Below are 26,190 nucleotides of genomic sequence, written 5' to 3'. Positions count from 1 at the left end.
TTTAAAAATAACTTTTTAAAACTGTGTGAATTTTATTTTTTGAATAAAGTAACTAATTGAATTTTGGCATTAGATTTACAAGAAATTAACAACTTAATTACCTCTCCTGTTTACTCTCCAATTCAGATCGCCAGATTTTACAAATGTCTTTTTTCGTGAATAATTATTTTTCTACTCTATCGTTTTCCGAAATTTGTGGATATGTTACTATTTGCGACATGACAATTGCATAGGTTGCATTTGTTTTACTTGAAATTCAATATATTTTGTTATTACAATATAGAAGTACTGATTTCTGTGTAGAGCTCTCATTCAGTATAGACAGTCTGATTGCTCGATCGATCTTGCATGCCTACGTCATTTTTAGTGAATAGGCCTCTTGGTTACGACGGCCACGATGAGTTCTATCGTAGACTGCGGTGCGGATCTGCTCCGCGCCATGAGGTCACTTCCGGGAGGTAAGGTGTACCTAAACGTCTTTCCTCCTGGTTAGAAGTTTCGAAATTATTTCATGTTTATTATGATATTGCGTTATGAGGTTTATTAACATTTTCCAGAATGTTCTAGAGTGAATTCTAAGCATTAAAAATAGCAATCATCGAAGCCGAAACCATAAAAACTGTAAAAATCAAGATAACAACCAAAGAACACAATAACAATTGGATTTTCTTGTTTTGACAAAAAAAGTTTTGTGTTGTTATTTTTTTTTTTTTTGACAAATGAGAAAAAAACCCCAAAATATCTTATTTTGAGAAAAAAAAAGTTGTTTTTTTAACTTCTTTATTTAATTATAGATTTTTAAGCTTATAAAAACGGATTTAAAAACAAAAGTAAGTAAATTATTTTTGTTTTCAATTTAATATAAACGCGGAAAAAAAAACAATTTTCATTCGATTTGAAGAAAAAAACTTTTTTTTTATTATTTTTATTTTTTTTAATGATTTAAAAAAAATATTTGGCGCTTATACACTTTTGTTATGGTGCTATTTTTTTTTTTATTTTTTTTTTTTAAATATTTTCAAGTTTTTTACGATATCATTTTTAATTAAATTGGGGTTTGTATACATAGAATCGAAAAAGTTGTCAAAAACAAATGTATAACAAATAAATGATATCAAAGACAAGAGAAGTTCCTTTCCTACCTAACTGGATATGTTTCTAGTGTTTTTATTTAATGTAACATGTTTATTCAGCTCGAAAAACACAGTGTTTACCGATGTATTTGAAAATTGCAGATGTTCACTCTCTGGTGAACACGGTAAGTTTGGGAAATTGAGTTAAAACTAAAAGAAATACTCTTAGAAACTCGCTCAATATATGTTACCGTAACATAAGCTGACATATATTCGGTGGGGTTTTAGCAGTATTTTGTGTGTGTGTTTTTTAGTTTTAACTCATTTTTCCAAACTTATCGTGTTCACCAGAGAGTGCCCCTGCCCCAGCCCCACCATTTGCAATTTTTCAATACATCTGTAAACACTGTTTTTCGAGCCGAATAAACATGTTAAATTAAATAAAAACACTAAAAAATTATCCAGTTAGATAGAGAAGTAACTTATCTTGCCTTTGATAACATTGATTTGTTATATATTTTTTGACAACTTTTTCGAATCTGTGTATAGTAAAACAAAACAAATCCCAAGAAAGTTTACAAGTACAAAAAAAAAAAAAAAAAAAAATGCACCTGAAGAAGACCGGAGCTTGCATCGACCGAAACGTTGTGAATGTAACAAAAACAACCGACATGAGTATAGTTGTGTCCAAATGAATATAAATGATGCAAAAGAAATTTCGGAAACATTTTGACAAATGGTCGCCATGGTGATGATGCGAAATGCTTAAAAAAATAAAATAAAATAAAAACATGTCATTTCAAAATGAATGTTGCTATTTTTGCATTTATTGTAACGCGAAGAGATAATGACTTTATTTAGAAAGTCATTCTTCTTAACATGGGGAGGGTGTTTTATAACTATTCTGTAGTTTTACCTAACAATTTAATAAAAATAGATATTGTAATATTTGAATTTAACTTTTAAAAATAGCACGTGCATAAGAAGCACCTTAATGTCTAATGAAAATTAAAGATAGTTTTCTGGTTCATTTAGCAATTCGGAATCTTAACTCATAGTTCTAAGGGAGGTAACTTTATTTTACTACAAATTATAATTTTTTCTTTTTTTCAACAACTTCGTTTAATGTTAAAAAGTTTTAACATTCGTAACAAAAGTAAAATGCGACGATATCGTATTTTTGGTGCGAGTGAGTGCACTTACTGCCGCGCGCGCTATTTTTTTAAATCGTATTTCCAAGTTTAATGAAGGTTTTTTTGTTTTGTTTTTATTCAATTGTAAGGTTAAAGTACAGGATAGATACAAAACACCCTCCCCTCCCTATGTTAAGAATGGCTTTTTAAATAATAACGTTATTATTTCAGCACGGATCAATAAGTGCATGATGAGTACTGCATTTTTTCTTGAAGCTGCATTCGAGTAATTGTAAAAAAAAAAAAAAAAAAAAAAATTGGGGGGGGGGGCGTTTAGGAAATTGACTCCCACCTCTAAATTCCATAATTTACACTTTTTCTTTTTCCACGTCAATCTCATCGTGTACAAACTTTCAGATTAAAAAAAAAAATTTGAAAAAAAAAAAATGTTTTGTTTACGTACGACTTTTATCGTCGGGGATCAGTTTTCAATTATAACATTCTACTAAATTGAACACGTACTTTGTGACCATCACCAAGAAAAATATTGCGACTCTTACGTAACCGGGGATTATTCCCTTCTAAAAAAAAAAAAAAAAAAAAATGGGGGTAGGGTAAATGTTTACTTTCTTTCCAACTTGATGACTTTTACAAGTTTTCGAGTATGCTGTAAATGAATATCACAGTAATGTCCTATTTTAGCATCGGATAAGAAATTCCAAAAATATTCAATTCAAACAAAATTGAATACAAAAAAGTTAAGTTTGTAATCGATGAGAGATTAACGTGAAAAATGAAAAAAAAAGTGCAAATTGGGGAATTTAGAGGTGGGGGTCAATTTCCTAAACGTTCGCCGATTTTAAAACACTTTACACCATTAACGATTACACTGCTACCTTACATTCATTAACCTTTATCCTCGAGTGGCCTTCGGACCTTTATAAATGGTGATACCCATGTAAAAAAATTCATGATGAGAACAGTAGTCTGAAGAATCCATATAATACGAATAATCAATCCTCATCACAAAAATTCAGCTGATGTTTTTTTTATTAATCACTAGAATCTTTTTTTCTTCGCTATTTACCTGGATTTTATTTCTCTCTTTTCTTGCCTTCCTTTTGCTTCTTGTAACAGTTCTCTCTGAAAACTGAAAATATGAAGTTAAAAGTGAAGACTTCAAATGGTTCATGATGGGATAAAGGAGCTGGCTGACTTGATCAAATTATGACTTCCTGTCTCCTTCCCATGTGTACTGACCCGTCTTTCCACACACGCACATACACACAACCCGACGGTCCCCTCCACCTAATTGTGAAAATTCATCTTCATCTCAACTTGTTATTGCTTACTAAAATTTCTGAATCAAGTATTACGGTTGCTTTGTGATCCTAAGCCAAGTACGTCCTAGGATGGAGTAATGTTGCCACATCTGGGCAGGAGCTGCTAGAAGCATCTTATGCTGCCTTGACGGAATTCAAAATAGACATTGTAGCCTTATGGGGGATGCCATTTTCTCTTCCCTGCAACTTCTTTCCCCTAGAAGAGACGTTGCAAGCCTGTCTCTGCTTTATCGTTATTTTCATTGCAAGTGCTTGTCTGAGCTCCAATCTATGCCCCCCCCCCTTGCCAAACTTTCACAAAAACACTTGTCTAGCTGAAACCACTATCAATAATTTCTCCCACTCTTTATCTGTGCCTTAATTTAAAAGTGGATTCCATGGACTGGGCAGAGGAGGATAGGGGATTTTTTTTTTTTTTTTTTTTTTGCTCCAAGTAATGCTGGCTAACCCTACTAGTTGTATATATTTTTTTTATTTCAGGTGTTTGATGTGGATTCGACATTCATTCAGAAAATGTTTGCATCTTTTGGTTGTCTATTTCTCTGGCAAGGTGGCCCCTCTCTTCAACTTGTCAACCAAATTGACTGATCGTCATTTTCATCTCGTTGTTGCTGACTGTTGACCCTGGCCATACGGTGTTTGATTGCATGCTGGGTGACGGTCTGTTTCTGTTGGTCAATCACAATAGTTAGTCAGGTTTCTCACTTCTAGAGTAGCACTGATTGCATCCTATTGTTGAACAGGTTGAAATTGTGTGCTTAAAAAGATTAAATTATTTCATATGGCCCTGAACAATTTAATAATCTCAAACAATTTACTATAAATTTTATGTTCGTGATCAAAATTTGCTATAAAAAATCTCTTAAAAATGATTAAAAAAAATACATGACTTTATGTAACGAAAAATACAGATTGCAATGCAAAATTTAAAAAAATATAGAAAAGTTGCACACATGACCAGTAAAAGTCGATTTTTTCGAACATATATTTTCAATCCGACAAGTTTTTATTTTGAATTTTAAAGGCTTAAATTTTGCGCAATTTTCTTACATTATTTTAAAAATATTTTTTTATTGTTTGTCTTGATGGTAAAATTGTAGCCTTACATGCTATTCTAGCAACCCACAAAAGCAAAAAAGAGCTTCTACTTTTTTAGGCAGTTACATATAACATGTAGCCTAAACAATATTGTGGTAAAAATCTATTATATAAAGCACAGTTGTCTGTGTGTTTGTATGTTCGCTAGAAACTTTTGTAATCCGCATTGAACTGGCATGAACCTGGTATCGTTAGAAAGAGCAATCTCTTGGACACATAATATCAAAAAATTACAAAAAAAATGTGTCAATTACTTCATGTAGAAATGTCGTTTTGTTTGAAGGGGGGGGTCAAGTAAAAATCTTGGTTTCGATGTTTGTTAATCGTGCATGCGCGAACGGTCGGTATGTTCTTTCATTTTAAAAAGATAAATTTGCCACATGATAACCTTGTTTATGTCTTGGTCCAATCAGTAGCATGTTCGCTTACAAACTTTTGCAAGTTTACTATCACCAAGCGGGATTTTTTTTTTTTTTTTTTAATAACATGATAAGTAATTAAATTTGTGTTTTTTATCGTATTTTTTGTTTTTCGTTTAGTTTTTTCTCTCCTACGTTTTTACAATTCTCAACTTTATGGACTCTAAAACACAAACCTTTCTAGGCCGAGGCAGCATTTAACAAATTTCTTTAAACTGCCGAACAATTACGTTGGAAAAGTGGTCAGCCACATTTTCATGTTTTTATCCCTGCTATTATTTGTCTTCATTTTTTTGCTGACAAATTTTGCACCCAGTCCCGTTGTCTTTTTTTTTTTATTCTATAAGGTAAAATGTATTTAACTGTATTTTACGATTTTATGACTGGGCAACAGTGTATCAGAAATTTCGTGAAAATAGTGAATAATTCCACCCCATCTTTCCAAGCTTATAACTCCTCGAAAAATGTAATTCAAGCCCTAATTTTTTTTTTTAAATTAAAGGAGCAAGGACCAAGGTTTCATTAAAAAAAAAGACAAAAAAAAAAAAACAATGTGTTTTTTTTTAAAAAAAGGTTTTAAACTTCGGACTTTACAGGTAAATTTCTAAAAAACGTTTTTTTTTTGTTTTAAATTTGAATATATTATTTATTGACCTTTTCTCTTCAATTTGTGATATATAAGACTTTGGTACATAAATTAATTATTTACTTTTTAATAGACATTTCAAAATGAGAGGCGTCAATTATTCGACCCCCTGTCTTTCCAAGCTTATAACTCCTCGAAAAATGTAATTCAAGCCCTAATTTTGTTTTCAATTAAAGGAGCAAGGACCAAGGTTTCATTAAAAAAACAAAAAAAAACAAACAAATAACGTGGTTTAAAAAAAAAAGTTTTTAAACTTCAAACTTTACAGGTAAAATTCTAAAAAAACACTGTTTTTTTTGTTTTAAATTTGAATATATTTTTTATTGACCTTTTCTCTTCAATTTGTGAGTAAATTAATTATTTACTTTTCGGTGAGTAAATTACTTATTTACTTTTTAATAGAAACTTGAAAATGGGGGGGGGGCGTGAATTTAAAAAAAAATGTTTGTCTAAAATATTATATTCGGTTTATTTGGAAAGAACATAAAATTTCACATTGACCCTGAAAATATCGTAAAAATAGAATCAATAGAAAAATTTTGATAGATTTTTAAAGTTTAAAAATTGAAAAATATTGAGTTCGGAAAATTCATTACTGTTTAAAAAAAAAAAAAAAAATATTTCTATTACTTTTAAAACAACTTTAATAGTTTATTTTGGAAGTATAATCCATAAAGAAAATAAACAACCTACTTTTAAAAGAGAAATTACGAGATTTTTATATTTTATTCGCAATTTCGTGTTAGGGGTGTCAAAAATTCCTACAAAAATTCTGATACACCTACCGGTACTAATTATATTTAAAACAAAAACTATTTTATGTGGTGATCAGTTTCACTTAAATTTGATATAAAATGATCACCCATTTCTAGTTCTATAAAAAATTTTTTAGATACATGAAAAAATGATGTTAGATTATAGGGCCTATGGTTATAAAAACTGGTTTATTATAATTTTTTATTAGTTTCTGATTAATCTCTAGAAAGAAAAATGTATTTTCACATATGAAAAAAATCATCATGGCAACTAATAAAAAGCTAAATTTGAATAAATTGATTGCATAAATCCCTTAAAAGATAAGTGTTAGTTTTCTGGGGCTATTTCAAAGATAATTAGTAAATTAAATTCTTAAACTGAATTATAAAAGAAACACCTTTTTTTATTTTCTTTACTAAAAATTACATAATTATCCCAAAAGAACAAGACTTAGTTTAATATATATATATATATATATATGTTTATGGGGAAATACGTTTATTCAATTATATTTCACCTTTTATTTATAGCAATCCTTTAATTTATGAAGCTCGATGTAACTACAGAGCATATATAAATAAATGACAAAAGCCTATATTTTAAATTTCCAGATGTTGTCCATCTTACCGTTTATTTTTTAAGTATGTTGAAATGTTCAATTCTTGACAGCACTTGTTTGTAGGGTGAATCATTTCTCATTTTGGTGACACCAGACGGCATGTCGGATAAGTATATCATTATTTAGATAATTAAATAGAATTCACATTTGAAAGAAAATGATTGCTTATTAGTGAAGAAATTGCAACAACAAAAAATTCCAACTTGTTTTACTTTTTCAAATGATTCACTGTAAATTGTGAGACTGATGGAATTGTCAATTGTCTAAAAATAACATTTTGGTAACAGCAGGTGGAGTGCAAATCCTATCTGTTTCTATTTTTTATTTTTTTTTTTTATTTTTACAATGTTGTCCATCTGTACCTCTTCAAATTCAGCGTTAGTAGAAATTATTCCATTTTAGTTTTTGTAGTGGCTCAGAATTTCAAATTTTATTTTATTTCTAAGATTATGAAAAAATTTCTTACACTGATGTTTACACGTTCATACGCACAAACGGAAATATTAAAATACTAGCATTTCAGCCCGGCGTTGCCCAGGTGTTTGGAGGTGTATGTTAAGCAAAAAAAAAAAATAGCTGTAAATTTTTTTTAACTTTGACCCCTATTATGACCTCTTAATATTTATTGTTTGGGGCTCAAATCAAGTTATTAAGTTAGATCCATGTCCAAGGAACCTATATCTAAAATTTCAAGTGTTTAGACCCAAAATTGGCGGAGGAGTTTGGTACAGTTCTTAAAGGTCAAATCGTTGAACTTTGACCCGTTAACAGCCAGATTTCTGGCCGAAAACGGATTACTAAGATTTTCCCAAATCTCAGTACTCTATATATCAAATTTTGAGTCTGTAGACTTAAAATTGACAGAGTTATTGTGTAGGGAAATGTACACACACGTTCACTTTTATTTATATATTATAATAGATTGTGCTTTAAATTTTTCCTAAGAACTATTATCATTTCACACAAAATATTTTTTGATAAAAATATTGAATAAACAAAGCTTAATTTAGTGATAATATCGTTAGTTTGAGAAAGCAATTCTTTTTTGTTAGTTATATTGATTTTATTATTAACACCGACTTCAGTTTTTTTTTTTTCTCGTAATATACAAGAAATAAACAATGCATTATTTTCATGAAAATGCAAAAATAAATTTACGCATTTTTTTGTTTTTTAACACCAAAAAATATAAACTTAAAAATGTTTTTTTTTTTTTACTTTACATAAAACACAACATTTTTGTTAAAATTTTTATAAAATTAATGGGGGTCATTATATTCATCGATCGTGAATTAATAAACACTGGAAATTTCATTAAAATTGGTTGATTTCCTGAGTTTTGGTGAATTTAGATTTTCAGAATCAGCCATTCATTTTGCATATACTTAGTATTTAAAGTCATATAACCAGATATTTTTTTTTTACAATCTTAGCATTTTTAAGGATATATAAGCAGATATTTTTTATAGGGAAGACGAATGTTGTGCATTTTAGGAGTTGTGTAACGAATTTTAGTAATTTCCTTAAGCTTGTTAATGCTTTAAAAAAAAGATTTAAAAATAGTTTTTATTTTCGTTTTCTCTTTCTTCCAAAGGTGATAATTTTGCCATAATTTGTGATAATGACTGGAACATTTATTGAAGGAGTTGGAGATGAAGTGATTTATGCAGTGGTCAGTTTGGTGTTGCTTAGTGTGCTTCCCATTTTGGCCAGTATGGGAAAAAGGTAACTATTTTTTAAATTCTATTTTTTTTTACTTTTTTTTTTTTTTAATTATTTTTTAAATAATTGCGTGTTTCTTTATATAATAAAAATGACTGAGTGTGTGTCTAACTCTTCAATAACCGCATATGCAAATTTAAATTGATGAATAAAGGCGAGGCAGTTTAATTTTAATATTCATTATTTTGAGGGACATAAGAATAGAATTAGTTGGGGCGGGGGCGGAGATAGTTTAAAGAACATGTTTATATATATTTTCGAATTTTGATTCAAACAGTGAAAATTCTTCTATGACTTACAGATGCACACCAAAGCACAACAGCATTGGTCCTCGGAGATAAAATAAAATCTCAATCTTCAAAAAGAATAGACTACAGCTAAATAACATGCCATGTAAATATATATATATATATATATATATATATATATATATATATATATATATATATATATATAAATTTAAAGGAGATTAGAACAATAGTCTAAAGAGCAGAGTGTATTTTAATGTAATAGTAAAATTACTATTTTAATTAAAATACAGGGAAAGAAAAAGTGCTCGTTGTAATAAATATATATATATCAGGGCTCTACAGACAAATTTATCTTCAGTTGGCCTTTGACAACTAAATATTTTCGTTTACTAGCCAAATAGGAAAGTTACTAGCCAAACCTACATGATTTTTAGAATATGACATGTTCGTTCTGTGACGAATATGTACATCATAAATATTTTTCTGTTTTTTTTCATAAGTGTAATTCTAAATATACAAATTTTATGTTGATACTTGAAGGTATAAACATACTAATTTCTTCAGATGTTTTTTTAAAAAGCCTTAGTTAAAAAAAAAAGTATATTCTATTAAACATTTATTGTTTAAATAATTTTACTTTGTTCGTTTTATTTTAAAAAAAAAAGTTGAAAAGATATTTTTCATTCAGCTTTGGAAGATTGTCAGTGAAAGAAATACAATCACCAAAAGATAAACATTTCATTATTTCTAGTCGCCATTTTGAAAAATCACTCACAAATGCGATTGCTTCACTCACAATGTAGAGCCCTGTGTCTGTATTTTCTTGATGATGAATTTTATATAGGTAGAAAAATAAAATTTAAAATGTGCATTTTGATTGGTCTCTGAACTGTTTGCATTTTTTTCCTTTTTTAAAGTTTAATGTTTCAAACAGTGGAAATATTTCTATTTTTCATTTAAAAATATATATATATTTTTTTTTTGCAAAGTTTAATTTTTCAAACAGTCGCAATATTTCTGTTTTTCATTAAAAAATTTTTTTTTTTTTTTAAAGACTATAACTTGATGATGGTTGATATGTTGTAAAATGAAATAAATAAATGGGGAAGGGGCAACAATATTTAAAGCAATTTAAAAATTTTTCTTTTGATGTCATAATCTGCCAGCAATTTATTTTCTCCAGTTGCTGAAAGAAGCAAGAAAGGGAGTTGTAGAGAGAGAGACACACACACACACACACAGGGAAGATTTGTGATGGAGATGATAGAGAGATAAGTTTTAAAAGAAAGACTCTACACACACTTTAACTTTTCTATTTTTCTTTTCCATGTTCCCGGGCAATGCCAGTTAACCATGCTGGTCATATGTTCAGAACTCCACTTTAAACATGATGAGTGTATCACCTTTTTCCTTTACAGGAAGTTGAGTAGTAATCTGTTTAGTAATTGAATAATTTGAATGTATTTATACTTTCATAAATTTAGATTTGAATTATCGGGCTTAACCCAAGTGAGACAGTAATTGTGACCTGCATTTTTAATCTGATGTTTAAATATCAGCTTCTTTTGTTTGTTTCTTTTTTTTTTTATTGTTAGTTTTTAGTCCCCCCACCATTCCCCGGAGAAAAGGAGGGTGGACTTGTAAATTCACCCTTGTCTGTTCGTCTGTCCGCCCTTCATAACTATACCTTGGAATTTTTTGAAATCTTGCACAAACATTAAACATGGTATGAGTAAAAAAAAAAGTAACAGAATGGGTTTTCCAGGACAACTCCGTTTGCCCCCGTAGGGGTGCCTTTCTGGTTAAAATGGCTAAAATTGACACTTTTGTGCTTATTAAAAAAAAATTGATGCCTTGGATTTTTATAAAAGTTTCTGAAAAGTTATAACTAATTTCTATATAATTTTGTTTGTCTATACTTGTCCGTTTGTCCGTTCGTCTGTCCGCACTATTCTCAATAACTACGCCTTGGAATTTTTAGAAATTTTGCACATAATATGTGTAAAAAAGTGAAAAACGGATTTTCCGGGTAAACTTTGATTACCCCCCACCTCTCCCCTAGGGTTGCCTTTCGAGTTAAAATGGCTAAAATTAACACTTTTGTGCTTATTTAAAAATTGATGCCTTGGATTTTTATAAAACTTTCAGAAAAGTTGTAACTAACTGATTTCTATATAATTTTGTTTGTCTATACTTCGCGATAACTCTTAGGTGTTCCCCAGGAGATCTTTTAGGGCTAATAAAAACACTTCATTTTTGGGACTATTTTTACCATATTTGTCCAAAATTATCTGTGTATGTCTATTTATCAGTTTTGCATGGTGCTGAACTCAAATTTAAAAATGTTAAGGCCTAAGATTGCACCATTTGTTTATTTTCACCAGGATTTGACGTCCCGTCCCCTGGGGACTTTGGGGGCTAAATGGAGGGGGGGGCAATGCTGAACTTAGTAATTTTTTTAATGCCTCGTTCACTGTGGACTCATGGGGGATCATGCATGCTTCGCTTTTTTTTTTTTTTTTTCTCTTATTCAGTCTCAAACAAGGCATATTGCCACTTGGACATAAGGCCTACTAATTGAGACTATATCTAAGAGGACACTATGTAGGGAGTTGAGCAGTAAGGTGTATCTATCTCCCACATCAAGAAATGTGGCACTAGAATCGGAAAATGGGATTGTGGAGCCAGCCCCTTTGAAACTGAGGAGGAGTATTCTGATCTGCAAAATATGGCTGGACTGCCCCGTCAGCATTCCTTGGTAGGAGCACTTGAGAGAAAGCAAAGCCTAGAAAGGTGGATCCCCTTAGAACTGCACAGGACCAGCATCATACTGCAATCAACAGGAAAAAGCCATGTTTGACTCTATTGATTTTGGTGATGCAGGAACTAGTACCACTGAGCAGCAAGATGTTTGTTCACATTACATTTAAATTTTTGCATATTAGTACAGTCAGGAAAGTAAGAGACCTGGAGAAAATTCCCATGTCTAGCAGTCCAATGGAAGAAACTTAGACTAATACTACAGCTGCTGTAGTGAATTAATTTGATTCGTCAGTTCCGAGCAGCATCGTTTATAAATAGAATTGCTCGACTGTGTGGGATCATGCTCCATTATGAATCAAAAATATCGCAACAGTTTTCGTTTCTCCTCAAAGTCCATGGCACCTTTGCGTGCCATGATCCTCCATTTTGTTTGGTCCCTGGCAGCCTGTTCTCATGAGGAAGGGTCGATGTTAGTCATTTCCACGGTGCGCTTGAATTGGTCTTTATAGCGCCGTTTAGTCCCATTGGAGAGCTCACCATAAAGTATTTTTTTTTTTGTAAGTCTGGAAGGCTCCATCCTACTGATGTGGCCTGCCCAATGGAGGCGATGATGAATGATGGTTGCCTTAACGTTGGTCATTTTAGTTCTGTCCAGTACTTAGCATTACAAGCGTTTGCTGTATTTTCGTAAACATCGGCAATATGTGCTTCAACAAGACATATCTTTTTTATTTGTTGGTCAGTTTTTAAAAGAATTATATTGATGGAAAGAGAATAAAATAAGCATTCCAATGATGTTAATTTATTTTTCTTTTATGCGTTCAATGTTTTTATGCTCCAAATTAAAAATGAAAAAAAAAAACGGTAAAAATGACAACAAAAAGGGAAACAGTTTTTTCAATGTTTACATTTTATACGTTACATTTAGATACATATGCGTTGGGTTAAATTTCATTGAATATGGCTGAAATTTTACAGACTATATAAACAAAGAAGTCCATCTCTACTGGTGTTTGATTTTTTTTTTTTTTTTTTTTTTTTTTTTTTTTTTACAACCACAGGAAGCAAAGTTATGACCGAGCAGTGTTGACGAAGAATATTTCAAAATTGATAAGATAAATCGGCATATATCATCCATTTTCATATAGAGAATAGTTTCAAAATTATTTTCATGTATAATATGTAAATATTTGATTATTAATTGCGCAGAATTTTCTTTAAAATGTTATCTTTTATAGAAATCAAATCCGCTTACAGAAAAACAATCGCTAAGCGTATCATGTGTTGAGCTTACTAAAGTATTCTCTTAAAAATAGAAAACTGTCTTACTAGACTAGTCATTCTTTATTCTGAGTTTGTCAATTTAAAAAAATTTTCAATTTTTTTAAATTTGATTTCCAAACAATACTATTTTGTTTTTAACGCATGCACTAAAAACGTTAAAATGTTTTTGTACACATGCACTAAAAACGTTAAAACAACAAAATGTACTAAGTACATGCGTTTAACTTATTTGTACTTAAGGTACAATTATGTTTTTTAGTAGTCAAAAAACAAATATATAACAAATAAAAGGTATTTGTGCACTTATGCTACCATACTGAAATAATAACGTTATTATTTAGAAACCCATTCTTAACATGGGGAAGGAAGGGTGTTTTTTTGTACTTTCACCTAATAATTAAATAAAAAAGATATTGTAAAATTGTTTTTAACTCCTTGTCGACCAATTTTTCGAATCTGTAAAACAAACTGTTTTTTTTTTTTTAACTGAGGATATCTAAATAATAATAATTAGGCGGTTTGATAAAGAATTTATTTGTGATGCATTTTGTAAATTTTTACATTATTTCTACCTTCACATTTTTCTTTAAAATGGCTACCTTTATAGGTTTTCGGGTATGCTGAAAACGAATATTGCATTTAAATTTTCCGCAAATAAGTAGCTTTCTGGATATTAAGCAATTTCATTTCTTATGTTATTGCTGGTAGCCATCTTGGTATGCGTGTTTGTGCATAGTTTCTCGGGGTTGCGTTTGCACGCTTGCACATACCAAGATGGCTAACAGTGATAACATAAGAAATGACATTGCTTAATATCCGGAAAACTACTTATTTGCAGAAAATTTAAATGCGATATTCGTTTTCAGCATACCCTAAAACCAATAAAAGTAATCATTTTAAATGTTAAGATGGAAACAAGGTAAAAAAATTACCGTTTTATTTTTTTGTTTACATAGTTGAATTTTCATGTTTACATAATTGAATTTTCAGTAAAACAAAAGAATAGAAATGACAAAAATTACCATCAACTGGTGAATATATAGTTGTTGCTTATCAGGATTCCTGGTATTGTGAAAGTTACATCGAGGATTCATGTAGAGTACGATTTATGGTTGCATCTCGGAAAATAGGAGTATGTTTTGGGCCAGATAGAGAGGATTTACAAAATTGAAACTTGGACTGGTCCCAAAATGCATAAGTTATGAAAAATTTTCTTTGATTTATTTCTGAGATTAATTCATATCTACTCAATTTTATTTAAAAAATTTTTTTTTTTTTTTTTTTTTTTGAAGGGAGTAGTAAATACCGGCATGAATGCTCTTTAAGCACTCAATGGCTGCACCCAAGATTAAGCTCTCCTTCTGGTGAGGAGGCAGGAAAATGCCTATTCTCAATAAAGCTATATTTAAATACTACTATAAGACTTAGTTTTGTTTATAAATAGACACCCACTGTATGATACCATGCGCTAGTTTAAAAAAAATTGAAATTTGTACATCTGAATTTATAATTCATGGCTTATGGTAAAGAGATACATCAGATTTGACTGCATAATCAGAAAGAACACACAATTTTACATAAGACTGTCAAGTTTCATGAGAATAGCTTGAAAAATAAATAAATGGTGGCGAAATTACCGAATTTCTTGAAATGTTGAGATCTGTAATTCAGCCCACTTTTTCTAAAGAAAAATGTCCACAGAAAAGCCTAAATTTTGGCACTTAGAATTCTCATAACTTTTGAACTACTGATGTTATTTGCATAATTCAAACGGTTTTAAGCATCTTTTACATAGCTCTTTTCATGCAAGTTGATAAAATAACAATTCTCTAAAAATAAAAAATCAACTTGTAATGCTACAGTACTTGCAAGTTAGTGGTATGGCTCTCCCTGGTGATATGCAAAATTTTCCTCAACTTGTGTTGCTGGAAGCATTCTAGGTATTTTGTATCGCTTCTGTATAACGTCCATGTTTCACAAGCTTAAAGAAGCGTGGAGAGTACTACTGACCATGATTTTAGTGGCCAATTTCAGTGCGTGGTTGTTAAATAAGCGGCTGTTGAGGCGACCAAAGGTGGCATGGGCTTTCCTGATCCGGTTATCTGCATCTTTCTTACATGTGGGAGTAGATGTTATGATGCTCCCTAGGTAAGGAACTGGTCAACCTCCTCTAGTGATTGGCCATTTGGTATTAGGGAGCAGGAATCCAGGTGGGTGTTAGACTAGTGCTTTGGTCTTTTCTGTATTGACCTGCATTCAAAAACGTTTGTAGGCTGCATTGTATGCATCTGCTAATGAGTGAAATTCCTGTATAGTCTGACCTGAAGTGGTGTTGTCATCAGCATACTGCAGCTCTCGCACTAAGCATGTGGGTGTCTGAGTTCTAGCACGGAGTCGTGCTAGGTTGAAAATTCCACCATCCATGCAAAAATGGAGATTGATTGATGGTGTGTCTGGTGGTATCTCATTTAGCATTGCTGCTGTGTAAAGTGAGAAACATGTTGGAACCAGAACACAACCTTGTTTCAGCCCACTATTGATGGGGAATGGCTCAGAGAGGGAGCTCTGGTGACATACTCTCCCCACCATTCCCTCAATCAGGGCGCGCACCAAGGTGATAAAATCAGGTGAGCAGCCAAATCTAGCGAGGACTGCGCACATGGCAAGTCGGGGAACTTTGTCAAAGGTCTTTTTTAAGTCCCAGAAATTGAACAGAATGGGCTGCTGGTGTTTTAGGCTCTTTTCATGAAATTGCCGTGTGCAGAAGATCATGTCAGTGGTCCCGCATGAAGGTCGAAATCCACGCTGAGACTCTGGGAGAATATCTTCTGCGAGGACGAGGAGGCTGTCAAGTAGAATACAGGCGAATATCTTGGTTGCATACTCAAAAGTGATCTACCCCAGTAGTTGTTACAGTTCTCCCGATCTTATTTTTTGAATATTGTTATGATTGTTATATCGCAGAAATCACTAGGGAGGGTCTTCATCTCCCATATTTTCAGTATGAGGTGCATGAAACCATTCTTCAGGTCTGGGCATCCATGTGCGAGTAGATGGGATGTTAAGTACAGAGGCTTTGCCAGGTCTCATGCATTTCAGGGCCTTGTTAAAATCCTCGATGGAAGGTGGTAACGCCATCCAGTGATGGACAGGGTATAGCGGCGTCACTCGCAGGAGGTTGTTCGGGGTAACAGTATGTTCATTGAAAAGTTTCTCAAAGTGGGACATCCATCTTAGTAGAATTGGCTTGGTGTCAGTGATGGCCGTAGTCTCATCTGGGTCTTTTAAATCACCCACTGATGACCGAATGGAGCTGAAAATTTCTTTTGTTACTGCATAGATATTTCGTAGGTCTCACTGGTCAGCGTACCTTTGTATTTCCTCAAGTTTTCTTTGCAACCAAAAGTTCTGGACTGCATGGATTCTTTTTTTTTTTTTGCTCTCAGCTGCAGCTTGTTTATGAGCACGTTTATTGACAGCTGTGGGCTGGTTCTCCATGGTCAGACGTGTCTGATGTTTAGCCTCGATGAGAGGAGATATGATGTTGTCATTCTCCTCAAACCAGTCCTGACTTTTCTTGCTTGTGTAGCCGATGGTTTCCTCTACAGCATGGGACATGACGTCTCTAAGGGTAGTCCGATGTCAAAGGGCGGGCAGAAATCGCCATGATAAAGTGAAAAACACTACATATAATTATCACATTTTCTTGAGGATACTATTTTAGAAGTACATGGTGTAAAGAGCTGACGTCTGGATTTAGCATTCTACAATATGTATTGATTAGACATGCATGATTCCAGATCTGTATCTTTTATTATTTTTTTGATATGCGATTTGAAAATTAGTATATCTTTATGACATTCGGTACTTTATTTTCGCCACCAACATAGCATTTTTATCAGCTGGAATTGTTAAAAAAAAAAAAAAATAGGCATAATAATCATTATGTATAGAATTATATTGAATATTCATATTTACTGTCATTTAATTCAGTTTTATTTAATGATACTTTAAAAATTGTCCATCAGTGCAATTTTGCTATTATAAATGATGCAATGTTCACTTTTCACACCTCAAAAATGAAGGCCGAAATTTAATTAGAAACAATTGTACTTATACTTCCTATTACATTTTTACTGGTTGCTTTTTGTCAGTTGGTTTCAAATTTGCCATGTTGTAATTTACGCATGCTCCTGCTTCTTCACCCTCTGCAGGGTAGTCTATACTGTTGATTCTGCTTCACTATCATGAGTGGAAACTAGATGTAGAAGCCAATTCTAAATATGTTTTCTCTGCCGATCTTTTAAAATTAATATTTGAATTGTGAGTCTAGGAAAGTAGACTTACACAAGTTTTTATCGTTTAGATAGCATGAAAATCTTGTTTCCATTGATTCACTGAATTGTTCAACAATGGTAAGGATTCCACTAAAATCAGAAATACTAGAATTAGATGGGATAGTTTTTGACAGAAATAACCTCACAGCTAAATTTGTAGGTATCATTGATATAGTTGAAGTTCTGTGACTTATTTCTTTGGTGATTTCTTCAAATGAACTCGGGAACTGGATATATTTTTTTCAAACAAGTTCCCATTAGTAAGTTGTTAAGGTAGGAATCTTATCAACAGCTCACATTACAAGAGCTTTTTGTTTTTCTTCATTTATTTTCAGCATATATTGAATTCCACCATGTGGTCACACCTTGAATGAGTTTGTTTTTCCAAATTAAGTTGATCATGTATTTCAGTTAATTTACTAATTGCTAATAGTAGCAATACCAGACACCATAACGTTCAGTACTGGACAAGGTTTCACACTGCTACTTAATTTGACACTCATAGTTTTTAAATCAGTAATAAGTACATCTCTCCTACCTCCATCAAAATAAAACTTATATAACTGGATTCACAATAAAATTTACTTTAAAGTGGTATTTTAATATCTTTGTTGTGATTTGTATATTCGAAGAAATTGCTGTTTAAATCTGACTATTAACGATAAAACATGCCAGCATAGCATACCCGCTGGCAGTAGATCATATTTTGCAAATAAACGGTCGGGTTTGTTCACATAAATATCCGAAGCCGAAGTTGTACCCGTCAACGACGTTTCTAGTTGTTTTAGCTAATCAGAGAAAAGAATTGTATTTGCTATGGAATTTGAACACAACATGTACATCATTTCAGTCGAAAGTTAGAATATCTCAAAGTTAACGCTTTGTAGTACAAAGATAATTAAAGATAGAAACTGTGTTCATACACTATTTAATAGCGAATATATTAATTTTTTTTGTCCTAAAATTTGAAAAGAATTGGGTAAAAACTTATGCACGAATCAATAGAATTAGTGACAACCGCATACAAATATGAAAATTTTTGTGTGCTGAGACGCGCACAAAAAATCTGTAAACAAGTGTTCATTGACTAACTTACGAACATAGAGTATTTATTTTATTTTTATTATTTAGAAAACATAAGTTTTAATTATGGAAAGGAAAAGAATATTTAAAAAAAATAAATTCTTTGAAAAAGAATGACCGACAATGACTATGCTTTTAAAAGTTAAAACACACAAACCACTTATCCAGTTAAGTAAAAGAATAATTTTTATCAGGTTTGTTTTACAATCCACAGAGGTATGAAAAAGTGTCCAAAAAACAAATATATAACAAATAAATGTTATCAAAGGCAAGTTACTCTTCTACCTACCTCGATAAATTTTTGGTATTGTAAATGTTTATTCTGTTCAAAAACCAAGTAGTGTCAAGCGTTACATAAGAACAAGAAAAAATGGTTGTGCTGCTCTTGAAGTCTTGACAATGGCTTAAAAATAAAAAAATTATACAAAATACTGGTAGAAATTCGCCCAATAATTGTCACGGTAACTTGAAGCCGTTAAAATGAAATTTAATTATCCTAATTAGTTTAATGTATTTGAAAACATAATGGTAATCTGTACAAAATTTCCTTTCATTTGATTTTTTACAAGCCATATTTTGTTAATTTCTTTGTATCATGTCTTGGTGGTCATCTTGGGTTTCCTAGTTGCCATCTTAGATTTTTCATGATGTAATGATGACAAATGATAATGGCCATCAGAGTAATATTTCGCATGATAAGGCCTTACCTCCCTTTTTTTTAACTGTTTTTTTATGATGCTTCTACTTTTGCAAACCATGCATGTGCTAACCGTTGTTATGTTATTCCATTTTAAATAGCTAAATTTGCAACGTTATAACATCTGTCCTCATGGACCCATGAATAAGGTGTTCGCTTACTAACTTAAGTTATGCGAGTTTGCACCCAGTACGTGTACATATTTTTTTCTTACAAAATTTTGCCTTTGGTTTCACTTCTGACTGATGCCGCCCAAGTTCTGTTTTTTGACAATTGGGCAGCATTCCCTGCTAGTTTCACAATAAAAGGAAAAAAAAGAGGAAAAAAAAAAAATCTACTTCAGAATATTCACATTCAATAAAATGATTTAAAAAGAACTGATTGAATTACCAAATTAAATTCACCATGAACATTGATTAACTCAGCTTTATAATAACGAGGGGTACCCGGCGTTGCCCTGGTGTTTGGAGGTGTGTGTGTGTGGGGGGGGTTTTAAAAAAAAAAAAGTAAGTATGAGGATCGAACCCGAACCGTTGAGGCAAAGTTGTGAAAAAAAAAAAGTGCGACGTTAACCATTGCCCCACCGCGACATGCTAACAGAAATGCGTTTGAATTTATTTAATTACTTGGATTTAGCAGGTGCGCGTTTTAATGAGTTAATGAGGTCAAGTTTGACTGCGGAATTTCATTTACTGCTGAACGCTTTTTTCCTTGCCCCCAAGATGTTATCGGAAAAAAACTAACCCACATGCGGCGAGCGACAAATGTTGAATATTTATCTTCCCGAAATCGAGCAAATTAAATAGACAGGCGAGCTTCATTGTTAACTATGAGATATTACGATTTGTATGTGATATAAAAAGTTTTAAAAAGTTGTGAACCGACCGACCGCTTCTCTGAAAGAAGCCTTTTGTAGACACACAGAAAAAGCGAACACATACATACATACATACATACATACATACATTTTCGCTTTTATATTTATATATATATACGGTGTTTTTTATTTTTGAATGTACTTTTGTGGTCATAGGTGTTCGCTATGACCACAAAAGTACATTCAAAAATAAAAAACACCGTATAAAAACAACACTAGCGAATAAATACTGGGAACTCACAGAAAGCGGATATTCGCCGGTAGTCGAATGGAAAATAATAAGACAAGCTACCATGTGCAGACATTTAGACGACCCATGTAAATTATGCCTCCATGAAAAATTTGCTATACTGTACTTTAAAGAACCCCAAAATCTATTAAACTGTAGACGAGAAATAGTAAACAACTGTGTTCACAAAATAAAACTTACTCTAGGATAGCGATACAAAATAGCTTTAAAACTAACAATAGAAAACAAACAAATAAATTAAATAAACATGAATATACATAAACGATCACACATATATGTATATATATGTACATGTATATGTATATACATAGGTATATTTATATATATATATATATATATAGAAAAAAAAAAAAGAAGGAAAACGTCTACCTTAAACCACTAACCTAGTTCTAAAACAGATCCTTTGTTCGATAAAATGCATGCCCATTGGCTGATAGGAAGGGGTGCGGTGGATACTAGAAAGCTGATTGGCTAACTAGAAATCCTCAACATATATAAAAACAAGAAACAACCACAGAATTCGCGCATAAGCCTGACAAATCCTATAGTGGATGAAATGCAGAATATTCAGTGTAGCTTAATCGCCATATATATTTTATAAATTACTATATATATACACCGTGGCACCAAAAAGAAAGTCCGCACTTGTCATTTTTTTAAAAATTGCAAATTTAAGCTAAATTGAATGTAATTGTTTAAACAACCTATACCTCATTTGATTCGCCTTTTATTCCTCTATGATTTTTACCTGTTCATATTTGGTTGGCTGGTTGTTTTTGTTTTACGGCATATCAACCCTTTTTAAGTTATTCAATGCTGGATCCAAAGATTTTGAAGAAAAGTTTTTTAATAGAATATATTTGTTGTTTTCAAGTCGGTTTCTATTTAACACATAGTTGGGACCCTAACAGGTACTACCACTCCGGGTCAGAGTGGACCTGGGAGCAATGGCAATTAAAGGGTGGCTCCACACTCTCCAAAGCCCGCAAGCTGGGGCCTCACTACTGGATATAGTTTAAGGTCATATCCAGGACCGTTCATATATGACTTTTAATTTAAGTATTCTCATATGCACATCAATTTAAAAAATTAACTTCAAATCGAGAAGGCAAAAAGAAACTCTGCACAGTGGAAAATTGTTATTTAAATGTAACTTTAATGCATTAATGCAACACAAATACAACAGGAACACAATGAACTAGTTAATATTTAGTAGCATAACCCGTCTGCAATTTGACCACCTGCAATATTTTGGGCATTCCTTAGTCTGCGGCAATACTATGGTGAAAGGGTATCCCACTTCTTTTTAATTTTTGTCCAAAGTTCTTCCAGATTTGAAATTTTATCATTGCATAGCTGTTGATTGACGTAATGCCATACGTTTTTGATAAAATTGAGATCTGGAGATTGTGCATGCCAATCCAAACACTAAATATCATGCTCTTCCAGGAACCTCTTGACATTGCCAACTGTGTGAATGGGAGCATTATCCTGCATGAAGATGGGATTAACATCCAAATTCCAACCAAAGTAGGGTAGAAAATGCTTAGTCAATATATTAATGCACTTGGTCAAATTAATTCCACCTTGCAAGCGACCTATAGGTCCTGGACCATTGACACTAATAACGCCCCACACCAAAACTGAATCTTCACAACTTTGCAGCATTGAAACTGCGCACCTAGGATTAAATTCTTTGTCCTCCTTTCAATGGACATACTGCCTACCATCACCGCCTAGCCTATTGAACTTGCTTTTGTCGCTAAAAATCACTTTCGGCCAATATGAAGTCATGATCTTCCTTGCATCTGACAAAGTCCAGGTGACACTTTCTGTTCTTTACAGAGATCATTGGCTTGCTTCTTTCAGCACAACCTTGCAAATTAAATTCCTTCAATCTGTTCATAACTGTAGAAAGAGAGCACTTGTTAACAAGATTGCACTGTTGTTGGATTTGGGGAGCCATTTCAAATCTGTTTCTAAGGCTGCAAATCTTGATAGCATTGTCTTCCTTGTAAGAAGTAACTCTAGGACGACCAGATTTAGGGACATCACAAACACTGCTGGTGTTTTGGTGCCTTTGTACAGTCAGTCGTTCCATTTTCTTATCACATTTCAATCTGCGGCCGATTTCTAAACCAGAAAGGTGGAGATTAATGAACTCCTGATGATCATTAAGGGAAAGTCGAGGCATACAGATTAAATGTTACGTTGTATAACCTGGAACAATTACGATTAAAGATGCTATATTGCCTAAAAGATGGATATTTTAAGTTAGTTTTAAGCTCATTTGTTACTGCGGAGTTTCTTTTTGCCTTCTTGATTTGAAGTTAATTTTTTGAATTGATGTGAACACTAGGATATGTTAATTAAAAGTCAAATTTGACTAGGTAAAATTATAGAGGGATAAAAGACGAATCAAATGAGGTACAGTTTGTTTAAACAGTTACATTTAGCTTAAATTTGCAGTTTCTTTTTGGCGCCACTGATATATATATATATATATATATATATATATATATATATATATAGTGTGGTATAATAATTTTCTAAGTTCCAAATATAATTTTCTCGGTTGGTTATCTATTACTTTTCAAAAAGGTATCCATTACAATATTGTTTCGTATTGCAACTAACAAGTCTTCAAAATTATGTTATTGCTGCATATTTAGTCACATACTCTTCACATGTTTACCTTAAAATTTCAAAATTTATATAAAATAAGATCTTTTTATAATAAAAAAACTTTGTGAGAAAGGTTTTTTAATCCATTATGATTGGTATATACAAACCGAGTATGTTTGAAGTAAATGATTAACCTATATATATATGTGTGTGTGTGTGTGTGTGTATATATGTATATGTTAATGATGGGACAATTTTGATACAACTACAGATTCCATTCTAAATTCTCAATTCAAATTGTTTGATATATATGTAGCTATAGACATTTTTAAAAATAATTTTTGGATTACTCCAGACATCTATGTAATACGTGCACATATTTTTCACAAATGCAAGAATACACTTGAAGGGAGTTGATAAATAAATTTTTAGTTTTACAAATAAAATTTAACGTTAATAAACATTTACCATTTTATCATTAGTACCAGATAATGGAAAATGTTGCTTTAACAAGAAAAAAAAAAAGAAATTAAAAAAAACCATTTCTTCACATAGGCACAAATTTTTCTGATACCAACACCAAAAAAAGTTTAGTTTTTTTTTTTCAAATTCTGATTAATTGTCCTAATACTATATATATAGACTAGCCTGGGTGCCCGGCATTGCCCAGGTGTTTGGAGGCATGTTTTGAGCAAAAACAATAAAAAGTGGTAGTAGGCAGGCAGACTCAAACCCGTGATGCGAGGGCGGAAAGAAAGTGAAAGAAAACTTGAGAGTTTACCGTTGCGTCATGACACAAGCGGAAGTGTAAAGTGTTCAAATTTAATGATGAAAAATAAATGAACGAGTTGATAATTAAATTAAGAACCACACAGGCGCTGAAATGAACGTCTGGCTGTAGACCAGTTAAGCTTTCAGCTTTCTACCCTGTACTTGTTTCCCCACAATGTTTGGGAAAACCAGCTATCCCCAAATAGGGGGAACTCTGGCAGTGTCCAAATGAATAGCAATTGTCTGATATGAAGGGTTAGGGTTAGTTGCCGTTAATCGTTAAGTCAAGTTTAGATCTCCTTGAAATAGCAATACAACACCATTTTTTTCTTTGGATCAAATAAATTCAAATCAAGCATCATTGAAAAGAGCATAAAAAACAAAGAAATAATATCTTTAGTTTTTTAAAATCGATCCATGAGAACCGGAGTTATGACCATTCAAAGTATCAAAAAATGTGTGGTTCACTGGACATTTTGCCAGAAGTCAGTCCTATTTAAATGCATGTAAGCTTGTGACTGAAAATGGTAGGAAATTTGCACAATTTACGAATTAACACATCTTTAAAAAACTGTATCTTCAGATCTTTTTAAGATATTATGAAATTTTGAACATACTATCATAGCATGACGGTTCAGTTGGCGTTATTTACGACCATCTCACTTAGTAACTTACGGACTAATTAGCACATTTCAGTTTCATTTTAACAGCTTTAAGTATAACACATCATAAAAACAGCTAAGAAAAATGTTAACGCTTTATTATCATAGGAAGTATTATTCTGATGGAAGTTATCATTTGCCATTTTAACATCATGATAGATCCCCAAGATAGTGACCAGGAAATCCAAAATGGCTACCATGACACAACGCAAAGAAATTAACAAAATATTGCTTGTAGCATATCAAATTAAAGGACATTTTGTACAGATTAAAATTATATTTTCAAGTACATTAAACTAATTGGGATAATTAAATTTCATTTTAACGGCTTCAAGTTACCGTGACAACTATCGGGTGAGTTTCTACCAGTATTTTGTATAATTTTTTATTTTTAAGTCATTGTTGAGACTTCAAGAGCATTGCAGCCATTTTTTCTTGTTCTCATGTAATGCTCGACACTACTTTTTTTTTTTTTACAAAGTGATCACCACTTATCAAGGCCCGGAAGCCACTCAGGGATAAGCAAGGGTTATTGCAAGTACATTACTGATAAAAAGTGGTTCTTTTACTTAACTGGATAAGTGGTTTGTGTGTTTTAACTTTTAAAAGTATGTTCATCGTCGGTTATTCTTTTTCAAAGAATTTATTTTTTAAAAATATTATTTTCCTTTCTATGGTCCCCCCTCGCCAATCTTTCACGAAAAACACCCGTCTAGCCGAATCCACTGTGAAAAATTTCCCCCACTCTTTATCTGTGCCTAAATCAAAACGTGGATTCCATGAATAAAGCTTCTTTCTTAGAACTGCACGCCTGTGGAACTCTGTTCCGTCTGCCTGCTTCCCACCTGACTACAACTTGGATGTCTTCAAGTCCAACGTTAACAAATTCCTAATGAACCGCCCCCTTAAGTAAACACTTCATCAAATCTCCACACTAACGTAATGTACTTGCAATAACCCTTATCCCTGAGTGGCTTCCGGGCCTTGATAAGTGGTGTCCACTGTGTAAAAAAAAAAAAATAAATAAAAATGATTAAAACTTATGTTTTCTAAATATAGTGATATATAATAATAACAAAAATAAAATGAATACTTTGTTTGTAAGTTAGTTCACAAACACTTGTTTACAGATTTTTTGTGCGCGTCTCGACACACAAAAATTCTCATGCTTATATGCAGTTGTAACGACTTCTATCGAGTCGTGCATAATGTTTTTATCCAATTCTTTTCAAATTTTAGGACAAAAGAAATTAATATATTCGCTATTAAATAGCTTTTGAACACAGTTTCTATCTTTATCTTTGTACTACAAAGCATCAACTTTGAGATATTCTAACTTTTGACTGGAAAAATGTACATGTTGTGTTCAAATTCCATAGCAAAAACAATTCTTTTCTCTGATTAGCTAAAACAACTAACAATGTCGTCGACGGGTACAACTTCAGCTGTGAGTATTTATGTGAACACATCCTGACTGCTTATTTGCAAAAATTGTTTCATCGCCAACGGGTATGCTCTGTTGGCATGTTTCATCATTAATATCAATAATATCAGATCTGACTAGCGATTTCTTCGAATATAAAAACCACAACAAAAATATTAAAATACCATTTTAAAATAAATTTTATTGTGAATCCAGTTCTATAAGTTTTATTTTGATGAAGGTAGGAGAAATGTACTTATTACTGATTTAAAAACTATGAGTGTCAAATTAAGTAACAGTTTGTGTCTTGTCCATTGCTGAACGTTATGTTGTCTGGTATTGCTAATTGAAACTGTTA

At 32.1% G+C, this 26,190-nt stretch overlaps 1 protein-coding gene across 2 annotated transcripts in view; it reads left to right on the top strand.

Annotated features, from left to right (window-relative positions):
- The first annotated feature begins 429 nt into the window (after positions 1 to 429).
- LOC145259293 (E3 ubiquitin-protein ligase RNF170-like) overlaps positions 430 to 26,190 on the top strand; it is a 78,951-nt gene continuing 53,190 nt past the window's right edge. Inside the window, exons 1-2 of one of the 2 annotated variants that reach the window (XM_080117163.1) lie at positions 430 to 830; positions 8,682 to 8,812. In XM_080117163.1, coding sequence (XP_079973289.1) covers positions 8,709 to 8,812 — 104 coding nt within the window. In that variant the 5' untranslated portion in view covers positions 430 to 830; positions 8,682 to 8,708. Of the gene's footprint in view, positions 831 to 3,988; positions 4,237 to 8,681; positions 8,813 to 26,190 lie in introns of those variants that run through there. The other variant, XM_080117164.1, reaches the window with a different exon arrangement.

The sequence above is a fragment of the Euprymna scolopes genome, chromosome 34 (genome assembly GCF_053919585.1).
Source record: "Euprymna scolopes isolate OS-2025 chromosome 34, ASM5391958v1, whole genome shotgun sequence".
NCBI classification, from domain to species: Eukaryota; Metazoa; Mollusca; class Cephalopoda; order Sepiida; family Sepiolidae; genus Euprymna; species Euprymna scolopes.
Note: the sequence above shows the minus strand (reverse complement) of the source record. Positions and strands in the feature narration are given on the sequence as shown.